Raw genomic sequence first — 16,884 nt, forward strand, 5'->3', positions numbered from 1 at the left:
GAACCTCTTTCTTTAGGACTTTTCCTACATATATATCACATTTTGACACATTTTAACTCCTATTTCGAATTAAAAATAGCCAGAATAAGAAGTTTATCTGAAAAATAACATGTGAAATTATGGTTTGACTGGCAAAGGCATCCTGGTCCAGGTGAAGGGAAATATCTCTTTGGAAACTTCAGTATGTTTATTCTAAGAATTCTGTGTTTCTTAATTTTCGATACAGTAATGCCTTTGTCAACATACGATGGCGATTGAAAATAATGTCTTTCAAATTTATTGAAGTATGCGTAGATGGAATATGTTTTGAATTGCAAAACAATTTCATGTTACACATACATTAGAGTATCATATTTCTTTTTAAGTAATTTCAACTGGATATAACAGACTTTTAATTTACACAAACAGCTTAACAGTTTAACAGCAGTACAGGTGAAGGAGGTTGTCAGCTTTGAAAGAAGAATAGACTACATTCACAGATCAAACTGTCTTCTCTCTCTCTCTCTCTCTCTCTCTCTTTTTATCCACTCTTTACCACTAAGTGAAGCAGCTCACATGAGGCATCTGCCCCGAACAAGCATCTGTGTGTGTGTTTGTATGTGTGTGTGCTCCTCCGTAAGGAAAAACATTTTACCATAATTACAAAGAAGTGTAGGGCCAGATATTGGGTGTTTTTTTGCCCGCCATGCCCTTACCCTCAGTAGACACTGTGAACAACATACAGGATCAGATTGAAGGATTTTCTAAAACCAGGCTCACACATTAGAAAATATCAGAGTTGCTCAACTCACACTCTCTCATGATCAATATTCCTTTGGAGTATGGTGGGGCGTAAATGAGCTAGACACACTAAAAGCCAACAATGCCTGACAACCCAAGCTGTTCTGCACCCCGTGGATCATCTTATCAAGCCTATCACGGCTCTGCACCTCCATGTGCTTCTCCATGGCAGGGTTCAGGCTATTCTGAGTGCTTTCAGATCCATGAAATTGGATGTGAATTTGCATTTTTGTGCTAGCGACATCAATGTGAGCCATTGTAATGAATGAGAGGCAATTGTAGTGAAGAAAAATTGAAGCTATTCTGTTGGAGTGTGAGCTCGAGGGCAAATTGTGATGTGGACATTTGTCACCTAACCATTGGACAAAAGGCATTAAGAGTTTTTAAAACTTTCCAATAGAGCCTTCATTTGAAGTTCTCTAGCTATGATATAATTTGACTCCACTGAAGAGTTATCATGTTATTTCTGATGTGAGCTGACCAGCGGGTTTGGATAGAACATTACTCTTAAAAAATTATGAAATTATGAACTCAGGATATGATCAAAATCTATCAATCCAATGACCAAACTCATTAGGATTCATCCTCATAGGAGTATGAATGTCTGTCGCAAATATTATGGCAATCCGTTCATGAGTTGTCAAGATATTTTACTCTGGACTAAAGTGTTGGACTGGCAGGCCGACAAACACGCTGCCATCTCTAGGGTAATGAATAAAATGAAACTGCATAAAATATAGACTAAAAGGCCATAAACCTGTTAGTGCAGGTTTTAAAAGAGTCGTCTCCTTTTTCCAACCAAACCAAAGTCCTTTTTAGAGCTGCAAAGTTGAAAGAACGCCAAGGTTGTCGGTGAGTTGCCAGTGAGTTCGTCACCTCCCACCCAGCTGTAGTCAAACAGCGAATAGGAAGAGCCTTGGAACCAATTGTAATGGGATGACATTCACTGATTTTTCAGCTTTAGCCACTACACATTTACACTTGTAAAGTCTTCTCACCTAACCATTTACTTTTCCTGAATTACTTAAAAAGTGCATTTTAATCTATCAACCATTTAGGAGTCTAAATGACAAAATGCTAGCGGTGTGGTGTAAAGGGATCAGGAAGGATTATTGAATTTAATCATCCTTGCACTCAAGACCAACTCCAGTTCTTAGGCTAATTCACCATCTTGTCTGACCATTTGATTTATCTGGTCGCCTAATACAGCTCTGTCGTGTAACCACCAGATTTTATGTTTGTTTTAACACTTGTTGATTTTTATTTTCACATTACGGATGGTTTTATATATAACTGTCTTTTTATGCAGTTGTTTTTATGTTTTTATTGTCTTTTTATGTGGTCTCCCTGCATTGGAAAGCTATTTGTGCAAAACAAATGAAATTATTATTATTATTATTAATATTATGTCTAGTATGGTCAAGGGCAATGGCAGGCGACTGTGTAATATTTAATATGTATGTGTTTAGTGTGGGAGGAAAGTGGAAAGATTAAACCTACACATGAGGAAACATGTAGTGAACATGTAAACACCACACAAAGGACAATTCAAACCCATAAGTGTTTTTGTAAGGCAACAATAGCAACGACTCAGAGCCAACAAGATTATTATATATATGATTAAAATGTTGGAATCTTTTCATCTCCTATTAAATTTCCCATACAGCCTTTTAACATCAACGATTTACTCAATTTGTTTATAGCAAATTGCCCGATAACTAAGAAGGAATGTGGTTTTGGGGGGAAACAACAAAACAGCTTTCATGCAGTCCTAATAGAAAACTCTGACATGCAGCCAAGTACAATAGATGATTTTGTAATTACTTGGGAACAAACACCATTTGTACAGTACAGCAAGGTTTAATAAAACCTTTATAAATGGGTAAACCCTCAAATATTAGAACGTGAGTGGAACTAATTTCATGAAAATGATCCTCGCTTCTATAAAGTACACAATATCTAAGAAATGTTACATTGAACCCTCAGAAGCTACATGATTAGCAACTGAGTAGATGAAAGTGTAGCCCGTTGAATTATGCTGTCACCATGCTGCGAGACGTGTGGCTATTTCTGAAAGCATTTATCTACTTCTAAATCTGTAATTTACAGCTAGCCATTTTTTTCAAGTTATAAGTGGTAAGTCATTGATCTTACCATATAGAATCTAGTCTTTACTTGGGTACTGGAAAAGACTATAGTTGTAGAGGGAGAGGGAAAGGGCTACTAATCACTAAGTAAAGATGTGTAAACTTAATTACTGACTACATAAATAAAGGTTGCTTGATCAAAAAGTAGCACAAAATGTTGTTACCATGAAGGTAAAAAAAAACTGGTGAAAGGTGAAAAACGATAATTTCTTCTCATCTTTATCTGCTTCTCATCTCCCCCATCTCGTATCCTCTATTCTCAGAGAAGCATCATGCAGTGAGCCCCTAACAGTGAGTGACACATGACATTTGAGGAGTGATGAACATCAAAGGAGCTTAATTCTTACAGAGTGCTACTGCTGGTGTCTCTTGACAATTCATTACACCGTTATGAAGTGCTGCATTCAGAAAATGCCCGCTGCTGTCCTCCCTAAAAGATGATTTGAAACCCAGGTTGAGCACTTAGCATCACAGTGCTGACGATAAATGTCATTGTTCCTTCCTCAGGTGCTCTCCAGCTCAAAACATACTTAATTTTCACCCGAGGCAAAATCAATGAATAAAGAGCACAGAGCTGATGGAAATGAAGAGAAGCAAGAAAAAAAAACAAGAGATAGAAATCTTGCAAAGTAATTACACAGATAAGGCAGTTAGGTTAGACTGGAGCCAGTAAGAAAAAAATGCAAATTATGTGCAATTACAGAACTGAATTTGATAGGAGAAATCATGAGCACCGAGATACAAGGGAGTCGCATCCTGCATTGCTTTCATAAATACAGCTATTTCACCCTTCATTAAACACTGTGTTGCCCTTGTGGCTTTATGAGCAGCACAGCATCTAGGCTGTAGCATGTTCCTTCTTCGGGACAGGCATCCAATACAGTTGCAATCTGTTGTAAAATGTTGCATCTTGCATCAGCGAAAATCCTTTCACTTACACCAAAAATATCCCTAGGAGATTAAGAAACTCAATCTGGCTCGATAACCAACTAGATTATTCCTTCCAGCACTCCCAGCAGACGAGCAGAACCTTTTAAACATTTAAGTCTGTATTGTCAACAGGATCAAGAACCTTTATACTTTTAGAGGTTTAAGCCTTTACCAGATGGTAACAGAAACTGTTACATCATCCATCCGTCAGAGGATTAAAAATGTAGGCTATTTTTTCAACTGCTTTGTATGCACTACACATTAATGCAATACAAATTTGAAAAATTGATATTATGGGACATCATTAGTCGGTGCAAATCTAAGACATTGATCTTGTTCAGCATCATCAGCAAGGACTTCCATGAATTAATTGCTAAATATAGACTACACTGTTAAAGAAGATACAATACTGTTTTTATCAATGAGCATGCTGTAATCACTGTTCGACATTTGTTTTGTGCAGTGGTATCAAAAAGGATTGGTTTTAGGCTACCAGACTTGATGAAATTACCTGCTATACATTATTGTAGTTCTGGTATTTTCTTCATTAATGGCCTTTACCTTGGTCTTTGTCTCACAGAGTTACTACAAGGCAGAGAGAGGTGCAAGCCCCTTGGTGTTTGAAAGAGCATACTGAGCTACTCTCAGTCAGAGTCTGTTACAAATGACACGATACCGACTCTCATAACAAGCTGCTCCTCCATGAATTATTCCCTTGACCTGAGACCCGCTCAATCATACAGCACACTTAATTAAGTTAAACCAAGAGCAATAAATAAGATGAATGACACATCAGCACTGATGCTTGTCCTCATCCGCTGACAAAAGCACCGGGTCCCAGGTCAGGCTCTGGCAATGGATGAGACCAATCACAATGACATACAGTTCCGGTCGGGCCTCGGAAATTGATATGAAATGTGAATATGACCAACAGCCTGCTGGCAACTCATGGTACCGAATTGCACTATATGCTGAAGATTTAATGCTGCTTTGTGACAAAGAAGCACCAAATCGTGGTTAGATGGATACCTCTGGTGCTCTCCCTGCCAAGGATCATCTCTCTGCTATGGCATAGAAACAGACATCAGGATTCAATCTAGTCGCACCATCTGTTCACAGATATCAGGGCTGTCATTTGATATGGGCTGCCCATCAAGAGTGGAGGCCTCAAGTTCACCTTGCCATCAGAGATGCCTTAGACTCTGGTCTTATAAAATGTGATGGATGAAGGCTATAAAGCATCAACTATATGGGGTCTGTCAAGGCCCACCACACAATCATCACAGGGGTGTGAGAAGTTTAGAACGACCAGGTAGAGTAAACACCAGCCCTGGAGCTCTAATCAGGGTTAAAGGATAAAAACATACCATGATAGAAACATGCCCGGTTCATTTGCGTTTTCTCATTAATAACAGTATCAGCCTACTGTAAGAGTCTCTGCTGGTTGTTTTTTTGTTGTAGAAGATCAGGTCTGACAACAAACAATTTCCAGAGAATCCTACTGGGTCATTATACTTTCAGAGCACCAGAACGTCTGATGTTTAATGAAACTTTTACTTTCTAAGGCAAACAAAGACTGAACTGAACTCAAAACAGCTGAAGTTGAACTGAGGTGAACTAAACTCAACTATAGTGAAATAATAAAACTGCAAAAGAACACAAATTGTTCAAGACAATAAAACAAAATCACACTTTTGTGTTATTGCATTTTTGCTAATTAGAACAGGATTATCACCAATCATTCTGAGATGACACATTTGTTTGGTTAAATGTGATATGGACTCACTTGCAATGTGCAGACTGGCCTCTCGGCTGACGATGGTGCCAAAAGAGTTTGATGCCAGGCACTGATAGATGCCAACATCCCCTTCTTTATTCATATGGCTGATGTGTAAGTTTCCTCCCATGAGAGAGTAGCGTGACCCCGGCCTGGGCAGGATGAAAGAGTCATTGAGCTTCCACCTGTGAATGGAAGCACATGATACACAACAAAAACTTAATACGGAAAGTCTAAATGCTTTGTCATACCCATGTGCTCCATGTTTGATAATCAATTATGTTCAATTGTCTAGACAGATGCTGATGCAAAAAACACTCATGGAGTCCAATCAATGTAAACTAGAGACTACTAAAATAGAGTCTAAACTGCAACCAAACAGCCTTTTTTCCAGATAAAGAACACGTTAATAGAAATAACACAGAAGGATGTGTGCCACAGCAAAACCAAAATGAATATAACTACAATGAGAAACAATCAACAACAATCATTTCAAAAGATTTCATTTCTATTCAGGCTTTTTCTCACTTCAAACATGACTCTTACTCACAAATCAAATGCCCCATATTCCTCTTGACGTTTTCCGTTTTCTTTTCAGTCTGTTTGTCAATCAACCACAGCCTCATGAGGGAGGCCCTTTCACCATGAATCAAAATCCTCCCGTCCAATCATAGTGATTATCAGATGGGAGGGCCGAGCACCAGGACTGCTCAAACAAAATGGCCACATGCAAAACACAGGATAATGGTTCTTTTTGATTAAACCTCTTGTTTTGAATAATATGGTAGTCCAGCAAGTGTGTGTGTGTGCGTGAGGGAGAGAGAGACCAGAAAGATGCAATTGCCAGCAATCAACTTTTAACTGTGTAAGATGTCTGTGTGGCTTGATTTGGGAGACTTAATGGTGTTCCCTTTGCATAATTAAGGCTTATGGTAGGAAAACCTGCTGAGTTGATGATGCCAGTTCAACCAAATGCAGCATGTGACCATAACCTCCTAAATTAATTTGACTACCAGTCTTAGTTTCTATTCATTGCGAACAGTAAGGAGTTTACAACAACACACGAAAAGGGATTGTTTGAAACTTGTTTTGCAGAAAACTTTTTAAATGTATTCAGATACATTTCATAGGTTGCTGAAATTGTCTGCATTATACCCAGGCAAAGTTAGCACACAAATGGCACTTTCGCTCTCAAACCAAATCACAGTCAAAAGGAAAGAAAATGAGAAAAAAAGAAGAGGGTAAACACAAACTAACGAGAGAAGTGACACTTGCAAAACGGAAATAGAAAGAACATAAAAAAAGAAACAGATTTTCATCGAAGGAATAAGGCTCAATTAGGTTGAACGTTAGCTCCTTGGTCTTGATGACAGCTATCTGAGAAACAGGAAGCTTGAGGCTTCTATTTCTGACTTTCTTCTTCCTTTTTCATTGGGAAGGATTTGGACAAAGACAGAGGGAGGCAGGGTTGAAGAAGAGAGGGAATAAGGGGACATACGCAGCGAAGCAGTGCTTAACGGCAGATTGGCTGATTAGATTGATTTAGTGATTTGGTGTTGCAGCTGGAACTGGTCCAAGAGCTCCAGATGAGACAAATCAAGGGTCCATGGTGACAACTTGGAGTGGGGGCTTTATGTGGCAGCGGCCATTGGGTAGTCTTAGACAAATTAATTTGTCCTTGGCGTCCCTGAAATAGACCTGCCTACATACTCAGCAGTGAAGAGCTACTCAGCATATGGTGTACCGCTGCTGAACCTCAAAAAGGACCCAAAGACCTATCAAAACTCATTTCTAAAGCTGGCACAAGTGACCTTTGGTAAAAAAAAAAAAAAAAGAAGAAAGATAAAAAAGGAAATTGCCAAGGCGATGACAGCACCATGATGTATACTGACTAAACTACCAACGCAGCAATATGTTCATCTGAATATCAGGCCCATCATTAAAAGGGATAAAAGTATGATATCATAACAACTTGTGATCAATCTAAAAATCACTTCTTAATGTGGTATATCAACTGCCACAGTTGGTGGCACTTGCCGTAATTAAAGAGCTAATTAAAGCAAATTTTGATTTGATATGGAGCCGGGCACGCTCTCAGTACGGCAGAAGGGCAAAAAAAAGACTTACAGATTTGAACTCATAAATTGGTTTTCATTCGAGAAAGTAGGACCATCCATACAGTGAAATAGCGACTGATTGCTTAATAAGTATTCCAGCCGATCCAAGTGATAAGATCTTGTACATTCATTTCAATTTGTGCCCATTACGCATAACACCAAGGATCTTCAAGCTACATTAACGGCCGCATATGCTGATGTTATGAGGGATCGTTTCAACCTATTACACATTAAATGCTTGGCTTTGCAATTTGCATTTAATTACACTGACAGGAGTACAACAGCTATGTGGCCCCATTTGATAGACTGAGAATTAATAGCTTATGCGCTTGATGCACTTGAAAGCAAATCATCGTTTGTCATTTGTTTTCATTTGTCATCATTTTAGCGGCAGAGGAACTGGCCATCAATTTGTTTCTAACACATTTGCCGGGGGGACCGATCGACCTCACAGGGCCAGTGGGCTGAACGAGGACAGCGAACAGCAACTGTTTTTCTGCACATCAGTCCATCAAGTGATTTGAATCATGTTTATCATGTAGTGATAACCTCCCAATCAGATGCCCTGTGGCAATGTCTGTGCAGCCTTGGGCAGGGATGCTGTACATAAAATATTAACTGTAGCAGGCCTAAAGCAGAGATGTGGAAAGACAACTTCTTCCACATCACTTCTGGTATGCAAAATATACCCCACTGGTGTTTTTCTTCTTCACTCAGAGTTTTGGTGCATGATTCTCTTGGGTCACTTGATCTTTTCCCCGGTCAGTGATACTGACGACAGGAAGCTCTCAAAGGAATCTACAGCAGATCAATGTCCACCCGCCAATGCAAATATTAAAATAGACGAACAACTGAGGCCAATTAATTCATCATTCTCAAATTCACCATGACTGACAGTGAAGCTAAGTGCTGCAGGCAGTGAGCAGCAGCGAGCCATAAGGTCCACAAATCCCCAGTTTTCCCAGGGCAACGAATCCCGTCCAGCTCGGTTTTTAATACAAATGTTGCACTTGAAAGCTCTGGGATATTAGCTGAAGGCTCTACTTAACAAAAACCAAACAGCGTGCATAAAGCCATGCATGCAGGTGTTACCTGTAGAAGGGTGGCGGGTGTCCCTGGGCCTCACAGCTAAACACCACCTCTCTGCGATTCTCGCCGGGCTGAAGGGGAAACACCACACTGCCAGGTTGTTTGGTGAACACGGGCCTCAGCAGGACTCCGCTACCTGGGTGGAGAACCAACAAAACTGCATCAGCTTTGATGTCCTGTTGAGCCTGAAAACCAATTTTCACATTTTCTGCTGGCAAGTAAATATCAAAAGCTTACAGAGGAAGGGAGCAAGTAGAAAACAGTGTCGCACAAGAGAAGGTTGAATCGCTATAAAATCTATGTTTGGCATGGATCTGTTGGCCATGTGAGCAGAGCCCATGAACATTTTTCATATTCGTCATAAAATGTTGCTAGATCCCTGAGGTGCTGCATAATCAGCCGGTAACCTTGATAAAACTTTAATGTAAACATCTGAATGTACACTCTTGTCAAAGGCACACTCCCTCTGCCATCGTGCTTTGGCACAATTTCATCTACACCCTTCAAACTTATCACCACCTTCCCAGGGGATGTCATCCAACAAGAAATTTGAAATAAAACACCTCAACAAATACTGAGAGTAATATGGTCTTTGTGAAGAAAAAAGCCAATAATTTCCACAGTTGGGGGGAAAATACTTGAGAGAGGGCTTGTTTTCCTTCCTGAAATAAATCAAATCAAAAATAGTTTGTTTTTTTGTTCTAAGGACGTGGAATGCAAATTGCTTTTATTTTCAATTTCATCCAAAACTACCCATTATTATTTTTAATGCAAGCTTGCCATGATACAACATATATGCACTGTGCAGTGATATTATAGCATTGTTGATCCACTGTTGATCCACTGTCTGTCAACAACAACGGAAGCAGCGTGTGTGACATTTGTTTCCTAGTTAATTACAAAGGTGCAATAGTGAATGCATGTTGTGCATAAAAAGCCCACAGTAAGAGTGACCCATGGGGTAGTCAAGGCTTCATCGGAATAAACATTTCTTTCTGTAACGGAAAGGGGAATTCGTTTGGATTTGTCAGTATACATTTGCATTTCTGTAATGGCACAGAAGTGGGAAGATTCTGTAGGTGGGGTAAGTCATTTGTATGTGAGGCAGGTATCCTTTTCAAGTCTGTGGCACCATGGGAGTACAGGTTTATCCTCAAGACTCAAAATAACTCTGTGAGAGGGTGGAGATGTTTGACAAGGGACCTTGTGCGCTGATTGTTCCTCTCCACAAGGATAAACCTCTCAGAAAGTTACACAGAATAAAAGGCCGCCTAATTATACTCTTTGGTGGATGAAGCGTGTCCCTCGAAGCAGCATTGAGAGATGATTGATTACCAGAAGACACTTCTTCTAGTACAGTCCATATTCAAACGCAAATCCTCACCCTTGTTGTACACAAACTTGGAAGGATGATAAAGCCTGAGGTAAACATGAGATGAATCACTCTGCCTTATTAAATTGATGAATGACTTCGGTTATCAAGTCACAAACATTTACATTCAGCATCATTTTGAAAAATGCTTAAATTGGGGGTTTTCAGCTGGCAGCCCCAAAACCTCACCCGGCCCTTTAGTTATTAATTAGCACTTTCACACACAGCAATTCAGAAGTCAAGACTCAAAGGCAAAGCATTAGATTAAAAATGTATTTTATCCAGAATTAACTTTCCACAAACAGAACAGTATTCTTTTTTTATTTTAAGGAGTGTACTGTATATATGGCACACAGTTGTAATGCAATTTACTTTGCTCCAAGTGTAGCAATTATAAGAACAACAGCTTTGTATAATGATTATTATATTGAAAAAAATACATTTTTATGTCCTTACATTTGTTTGTCCGTACTTTATTTGGGGTTGTTATAGCAGTTTTGTATGTTGCATGTTTTGTATGACTCAATGAATGCATGGAAACTGTAAAAAAAAGAAAATGTACCTCTCTGGCTCATCCTCAACTTACTTTCATGACCACCTGATTAAGAATGTGGGGGAAAAATTGTCTTTGAGCACAGTGAGTTATTCATGGTGCTTATTTAATGTGCTGGACCTCTCACTTATCACTTGTGCCCTGCTGTTGCAACACTTAAAACACAAACAACCGCTCAACAGAACAACTTGCGTTACCCCCACTGCACCCACAATCGCACTGAACCACGTCTGTCAGAACATTATTAGATAACCTTGCTGTGTATTGCAGTCTTGATGAATCTCTAAGCGGACTGCAGTGCACAATCCCAACTCAATATTCAATTAATGGGAAATTAATCAACATAGATATTTGGTTGCAGCCCGTATACTCTCGGTTATGGCAGCGCTGAACTGACTTGATCTTTGGCAGTGCCATGGCAACTGTTATTATAATGGTGAATGAGTGTCAGAATAATGAGAAGAGATTGAGCTCCGGGGCTGTGCCTGGGGGCTCAGTTCAAACTGATGCAAACTCTCCGAAACTCTTTCGTTGCCATAACAGAAATGCATGTAAGATGCGGTAGGGGAAAGCGGAATCATTTTCAGGCCTGCTTTCTGGTAATCAAACACTGAGGTGCTACACACTACACCAGTGCAGCTCACACTGAGACTAAAGACATTGAGGGATTTTTCTTTTTTTCCAGGAAGATGTCATTTTGGTGCCATACTTGTTGGCTTAACCAGACCGTGGATGCATGCTGGAAATACATCTGGCCAAGTAGTACAAATTTAAAATGTAACAACACTGACACTTTAGTTGACAGTTTGTCACCCCTTTTAAGATCTAAGGAGTCAAGAAATCATGTATAAACCAGAATGTCAGAATCTGTTGGCAGGTCCAAAACTGAGCACCCCAGAGCACAGAAAGCAAAATGATGAAAAAGCGCTCTATCAGAGAAGAGCACTGATCCAGAATCCTAACAGGAAGTTGACTGCACAATGCCGCAGGACAGAGATGGAGGTCATTATGAAAGGGTCTTTTTAGGAAAAAAAAAATAGGCCGCCCCCACTCATATCTGTCACCTGCTGCCAGATATGTGCAGCCGTTTTCGAAGGCTCCTCACACAACACAAGACTCAGCATCGAAGCACAAGTGGAAGGCAGAGGGAGCTGTTTAGGAGGCTGAAATAAAAACTAATCTCAAATTCAATACTAGCTGACAGCAAATGAATTCCTCCAGCTTACCTCAGCATGAATAAACAGGCACATGGGGAGTCGGCTGTGGGGGAGGTATCGGTCGTTTGTGAGGTCCCAAATCCATTCGTTTCAGCTCAGGGTTTTATGCATCAAATAAAAAAAGCCAATCTTGCTTTTTAAAGCATCTTTCCCCTCTGTCCAGGCCGATAAGGTACACCTTTAAGGTCTCTCATTCAGGGGCAGCAAATGTTACTCCAGAGCAGAAGGATGGTTTGGGTTGTTTCGAGCAAAGATAAAGATTCGATCACGGTCTAAATGTTCGAAATATCTGTGGAACTTGCTTTTCAAGATCCTTGAAAACCTTTAAATAATGAAAATGTGAATAATTTAACATTTCACCAGTAAAATAGTGGAAAAGGGGAAATAGTGAATGGAGATTGCCACATTATGATTCTGGTACCAAAGAAGCAGCGAAGAGATATATTAGAAACACATGAAAAGAAATAGCCCTAGAGTCAAACTAACTAACAAAATGTTCCAGGCCATACTTTACTGCTGTGACTATCGGCTAGCGTGTACTGTACTGCAGACTCTCGTTAATTAACTTAATTACATTTTCAGCGGCACAGTCTGTAAGGAGAGGAATGTGGCCAACACATTCCCGACCAATATCCAACCATGTCACACCATTCTCTAGCTAATCAAAGCCAGTGCATCAGAAATTCAATAACACCCCTTGCATCCAGGGTATGCACTGCCATGTTCACTGGGGAAACACAGAATTGATTAGGTCCAACTCCATATGTGGGAATGGCAAATTAAAGCTATTTTTTGTTGTTGCTCTCTCTATTGAATGTCTACATAAACCCAGGAACGTATTGCTTTTGAGAATGTCATTTGTCATCTAATTGTAGTAATATTCCTACCTTTTCCTCCTCAAGATTGCTTAGGAGGTTATTTGTCACTTACTAGCTGCTATGGTCTGCACTAATGGAAACATTCATCATGGTTTAAAACTGTACCATAATGTCTCCAACCATAGTAACTTGCAAAATGCCTGATTTGAACATTAGTAGTTTTCATCTTCTGACAATGCAGCATACATTCCAGTAAATATTTCTTACAAAACGTCAAATGAATCTCATACACACTGTTAATAAGCTGTGAAACAGAGTTATATCCAAAATAATACAGAGTTATGTTCATATTAATGTAGACTAATCTTTACGGACTAGTAACTTCATCATCAGGAAACACAGAAACTGAAATATGCCAGTAAAAGCAGCTCACAGCCCCTGACACATGTATATATTTCTGTTTAATTGATAGTGAAGTATTTACAAGAAATAATACACAGTACAGATGAATCATTATGCATCTATAATTAACATTACACTGTGTATGCAAACACATTTAAATTGGATGATTTTTCCATTCCCAGATGAAGCAAAGAAAAAAAATCAGCCAGCTATGGGAGGAAGATTCACTGGGGAATATTCCACATCTTCACATACACAGAACTTCAAAGGTGCAATAAAATCCTTGCTTAAGGATTCCTAAAAGGCTTTGCCATGTTCTGATGAATCAATGAAGTAAGTCAATATTTGAAACTCCAGTCCTCTCTGGCATCCCAGAGATGGAGGATACAGAGCAAAGTAAAAGTAGTTCTAGGAGATTACACTCGCCAGAAGCAGCCCTTCGTTTTCACTAGCATCACTAAGAAATGAACCTGCTTCAAATGAACAGTGGTGGTGGTAAAATTATTAAGACTTGTTTTTATTCAGGGTGACTGCTGTCTGTTATATTAATGAATAGATTCAAAAGTCTATCTTAAAACAATACTTGCATGCCCATATGTACATTTAACATTTGCTATTTCAATGTAAGTAATAGGTGTCAAAATACACAGTCCTCTTTCTGTGTAACAATGTATCCCACCATTTAACCAAAGCCAATATGAGAGTTGAACACTTCAACTAGACAAATCAAACCAGTTATCTTCCAAATTGATGGTATTTTTAGTACAAAAAGTACTCTTTTTGTTTCTGAGCTGCAAAACTTCTTTACATTAGGAACGGATGTATCCACAACCACTGTGGACAGGAGGAACAACTACAGCCAACTACAGTCAGCTACAGCCACTTGTAATGTACATATGGACATGTCGGTGTTGTATTAAGATATACTTAATAATGGGAACCAGCCCTTTAAGGCTTACAGGTTTCCAATAGCACAACCACAAACTCAACTCAACATTCAACAAAACCACACGTGTTATTTGTGGCGACTGCTGTGGTAAGCCACTTCAGCTCGGCACAATAAAAACTCATTATAGCCACGTTGAATAGTTAGTTCTGATTGGCCAATAAACACAGTCTGAGGTGAGTGATTTCCGAACACTAAACATCTAATCATATCACTCAACTTTCAACAAATCCTAGAGATTTTGTTGATTTTTCATCAAGACCTTGTGCCAAAAATGCATCACTCCTCTGTAACTGTAGGCACGCGCTCCACTGACCGTGGTAGATTTTTCCGATGAAACATTTGATTGCTGGTTAGCCTTAACAGCAATCTTACTGGATTTGTTTGCATTTCTGTTTCCAGTGCTGCTAAATTGTAGCCCTTCAGTGCCAACTACAGATGTTTCTATGATTGCACTCCTGGCAATATTTGTTTTTGGCAGGTGCTTGTAAATTCATTGAGCTTGTGGTAAAATGTTTTGAAATCAATATTTTGCATCAAATGGTTTATGTCTTTGGCTAGTGGTTGTGTAGTAAGAGAGAATATGTACTGTTATATCTTAATATTTTTAAATATTGCAGTGTGGTAATTGAACAGAAATTCCATCTCCTCTCTTCAGTCCTTACAGATAATGAGTTACTTTAGTGGAAAGTGGAGCTTTCTTGGTGATACACCTTTGTGAGCATGCTCGACCAACCAGGTTATGACTGTATGACAAAACCACTTCTGTCAGATGGAGACTTTTGATCCAATGCTGGAAGTGGCTTGCTGAGTGAAGGTTAGCTCTATCTGTGAGAGCCAACTGCATCGTACCTGCAAGCCTCTTCTTTGCTCCCTCTCTCTCTCTCTCTCTCCCCCTCTCTCTCTTTGTTACTCTCTCACTCATTCACACAAACACACATACAGTACACGCCCCTGCCTCCGGCCATTCGGATCCTCTGGGAGCAACTACGGGGTGGGGGCTAGTTAACTCCCAATGAACTCGCTATGGGAATAACTTCCCCTTGGCCCTATACCTCTCCCACACAGCCAATGCCTACTGTTTTTAAAAAAAAAACCCACACACTTCCAAGTCTGGATAAATCTATCCTACCTAGAAGCACCAATCTAACACCCTCACACTGTGCTCTCTCTACCCAGTAGTGCACGTCTGCATACTAAAATGCTTATCAAGTCTTCCTCAGAGCACAGAGGCTTTGGAGGTCTATCGTTACATTGCGCCATACTTGTCTTGCAAGCAGAGCATGCAGTATGTAATGTAACCCCATACTGAATATTAATGCTTGGTTACTCTGTGTTACCAACTGCGAGTGTGAGCCTCAAGAGTGAGGCAAGGGCTGTGCAACACAATGCTTGCCCTCTGCTCCTTTGTTAAGCACTAATTTGCTTTGAATGGATAACTCTGAATGTGGTTTCTGCACCTCATGATTGCAGGAGTATATTTTGTGGCTGGGATCTAGTGTGCCAAACAGACTTGAATTGAAGCTGTTTGTCTGAGATCAAAATTCTGTCAGGTTTGTGGCAGGATTTCGGATGTCGAAGACATTCACTCGTCTGTATGTTTAATAGAATGCTTAAGAAGGACATACTATGCGGTGTAGATCCTAATCCCATAGTGAGTCACAGCTCCCCGAGGAAAGCCTCATTAGACATCCACTGATGTGTATTGGATTTAGTGATAAGTGGTGCTAATTGCCATGTAGGCGCATTTAGGTGCCGACGTGCTGTTGTGCTTTTGAAAAGAGACGCACATGCACAAACAAATACACACAGTGGCAGTTACAAGCACACACGCACGCACACTAATTATTTTAGGTCCCAGCTGCGAAGAGGGGCTGCTGATTTGGAGCAAGGCAACATGAAAGATTACTCATTCCTCAAGATACTGCGCTCATGCGACAAAGCCCTTATTCATCTTGTTCTCGGAGTCAGACTCTGACATTCTGAAGAGAACTAACATTTGACCCTGAACATTTTGTAAGGGAGGAAAATTAGGTCTCTCATTAAAAGCAAGATCAATGACAAGATTTCTGTACTACTACCAGTACAATCTCAATTAGGGTAACAATCGAGGGGCTCTTTAAAATGAATGGCTGCACATTCAACTGCTAGATAGAGGCTGTCTTTCAGAGATAGAAACCTGGCTTATTCATTTCCAAGAGATAGCTGCTATGCACAACTAAAGGAATGTTGATTTGCTGCCTTGAGCTGCCAATGAAAAGACAACAAGGTGAACCTTTCCTGCCATTTGTGAAATTGGTGCAACGCTTTGGGCACTCTTTGCCATAAAACCTTTTCGTTTTCCATTTTACTTTTAAGTGCAATCTGTTCTATATGCCAAGGCGCCATCGCAAAAAGAAAAAAACCTATAAATAACAATTCATAGCCCCTGTGCTAACAACATATAAAAAAAGTGCATGTTTGGGAGGCTTACCTGCCAGACACTCCACCAATGACAGCAGCAGTATAAGTTTCCATAGCAACTCCATTTTAATGGTCTCAGGTCAATACAAGCTCACATCCAATCACAGGTGTGTAGAGTCCTGGCTTCGTCCTCTCCAGCACTTTAACCGTTCTTCTGTCAAATGAAAAGAAAAGGGGGGGGGGGAGCCATTAGACATTCAGAACCGCTGGTCACTGCTTTCATCAGATGGTGTTATTTCACAGGGACAGTAATTGGCTGTGTTAGCTAAAGAA

General features: G+C 39.9%; 1 protein-coding gene across 1 annotated transcript in view; it reads right to left on the reverse strand.

The window, feature by feature from the left end:
- cntn3a.1 (contactin 3a, tandem duplicate 1) overlaps positions 1-16,676 on the reverse strand; it is a 62,900-nt gene extending 46,224 nt beyond the window's left edge. Inside the window, exons 1-3 of the mRNA XM_070910936.1 lie at positions 16,622-16,676; positions 8,844-8,976; positions 5,644-5,819 (exon numbers count right to left, since the gene is read on the reverse strand). Of these exons, the coding sequence (XP_070767037.1) occupies positions 5,644-5,819; positions 8,844-8,976; positions 16,622-16,676 (364 nt within the window). The remainder of the gene's footprint in view (positions 1-5,643; positions 5,820-8,843; positions 8,977-16,621) is intronic.
- Between the last annotated feature and the right edge of the window lie 208 nt (positions 16,677-16,884).

Source organism: Enoplosus armatus, chromosome 8, assembly GCF_043641665.1.
Source record: "Enoplosus armatus isolate fEnoArm2 chromosome 8, fEnoArm2.hap1, whole genome shotgun sequence".
NCBI classification, from domain to species: domain Eukaryota; kingdom Metazoa; phylum Chordata; class Actinopteri; order Centrarchiformes; family Enoplosidae; genus Enoplosus; species Enoplosus armatus.